This window comes from Pundamilia nyererei, unplaced genomic scaffold (genome assembly GCF_000239375.1).
Source record: "Pundamilia nyererei isolate P.nyererei 1_Seehausen unplaced genomic scaffold, PunNye1.0 scaffold01313, whole genome shotgun sequence".
Taxonomy (NCBI): domain Eukaryota; kingdom Metazoa; phylum Chordata; class Actinopteri; order Cichliformes; family Cichlidae; genus Pundamilia; species Pundamilia nyererei.
The window spans coordinates 9048-10386 of NW_005188714.1; the positions used below are offsets into that span (position 1 = coordinate 9048).

The 1339-nt window shown below is 46.5% G+C and overlaps 1 protein-coding gene across 1 annotated transcript in view; it reads left to right on the forward strand.

Moving 5' to 3' along the window:
• Nucleotides 1-991, forward strand: part of LOC106456034 (endogenous retrovirus group K member 11 Pol protein-like) — a gene marked incomplete at its 3' end in the record, with an annotated part of 4936 nt that extends 3945 nt beyond the window's left edge. The window contains exons 2-3 of the mRNA XM_013908124.1: nucleotides 513-649; nucleotides 964-991. Of these exons, the coding sequence (XP_013763578.1) occupies nucleotides 513-649; nucleotides 964-991 (165 nt within the window). The remainder of the gene's footprint in view (nucleotides 1-512; nucleotides 650-963) is intronic.
• Nucleotides 992-1339: the final 348 nt, after the last annotated feature.

Here is a 1339-nt window from a genome sequence, read left to right on the forward strand (position 1 = left end):
AAGTGGCGAGATCCGAGGTGGACCGGACCCTTCGAAGTAACTGCCCGGACCACTAGCGCGGTCCGTCTGAAGGGGAAAGGGGAGACCTGGTTCCATTGGTCTCAGTGTGCAGTCGCGGACGAGAGCTTGCTGGAGCTAAGCTCCACCCCAACCAATACAGGGGGAACATAGAGGCAGAATAATCCTCTCCCCCTGTACAACGGTCCTCCTCAGTAGTCTAACCTGAGTCGAGGTGAAGAAAGAAGAGGAGCGTCACACGCCAAGTATCAATTTATTTGAGGCTCCTTAATAGGCTAGGGCTCTAGTCTGAAGTAATTGAGAGTTTAAAGGAATTTTAATAGTTTTGTACGTTAATCACATACTTTTATATTCATAACTTTATAATCTTAATACGTGGTTTAGAGTAAAAGTAAAACGAGCCTGGGACCATCATGAAATTGTGGGAAAATTGGAAAATAACGGGGGTGTTGGGGTTAATAAGTGTTATAACGTGTTTGTTTGTTTTTTGGCAGACAGGTGAATTGCCCAGACGCAGAGGTCAATCCGCTCCAGAGCCTGAACCGATCAAGTCGTCGAAAAAAGTCAAGCGCGCGGTTGGTTCAGGTGGGAATGATGAGTGTCTTAAAGCCAGTAGCGGAGTCGAGTTTGGGTATGTAAATGGGTCCACGACGGCGTTCACATTTGATTTGTGTGAGGTAATTAAATGCTCGGGTGACGGTAGTAGCTGGAGAACATATAATGTGTGGGTTTGTTATCACCCTATGGTTTGTTATCCCAAGTCGGTGTGGGGTCCATCAATGAACGGAGAAATTTATACTTATATAACGGATCAGTGGTGTTCTTGGCAGGAGGTGGTTGCGTGGACAGGAGTAGGATGGCAGCCAACAGTGCCACCGGCCCTTGAAGGGATAGCCATTCAAAGAGATTACTCTGTAACAAATAACCCTGTTACTCTTTCCCTAGGTCCATGGAGCAAACTCCCGGAACCAGGGTATGACGGGGGCGCGTTTTATCTAGTTATAGGGGTAGATAAAGTAGGGACAGATCCAAGTGGGGTAATTCGGGTGAATTTATTTAATCCCAGATCTAAACTGATAGGGAACGACGCTACACTAAATCACACAGAGCAAATAGATCCTCCAGAGATAGTCACCTACAAGGACTCACCAGAGAAATGGCTTGTTGCCGCAGATTACACTAGATTAAAACCTCAAGAGTTAATAGAGCGTGCCACAGGTTTCGGTGACAGGAATCTGTGGTTAGATTGGGTGGCTCAAAATGCTAAAGAGCAGCAAGTGGTTGATTGTGTCGCTTGTGCTACCGCCCGACCTCATTTGTT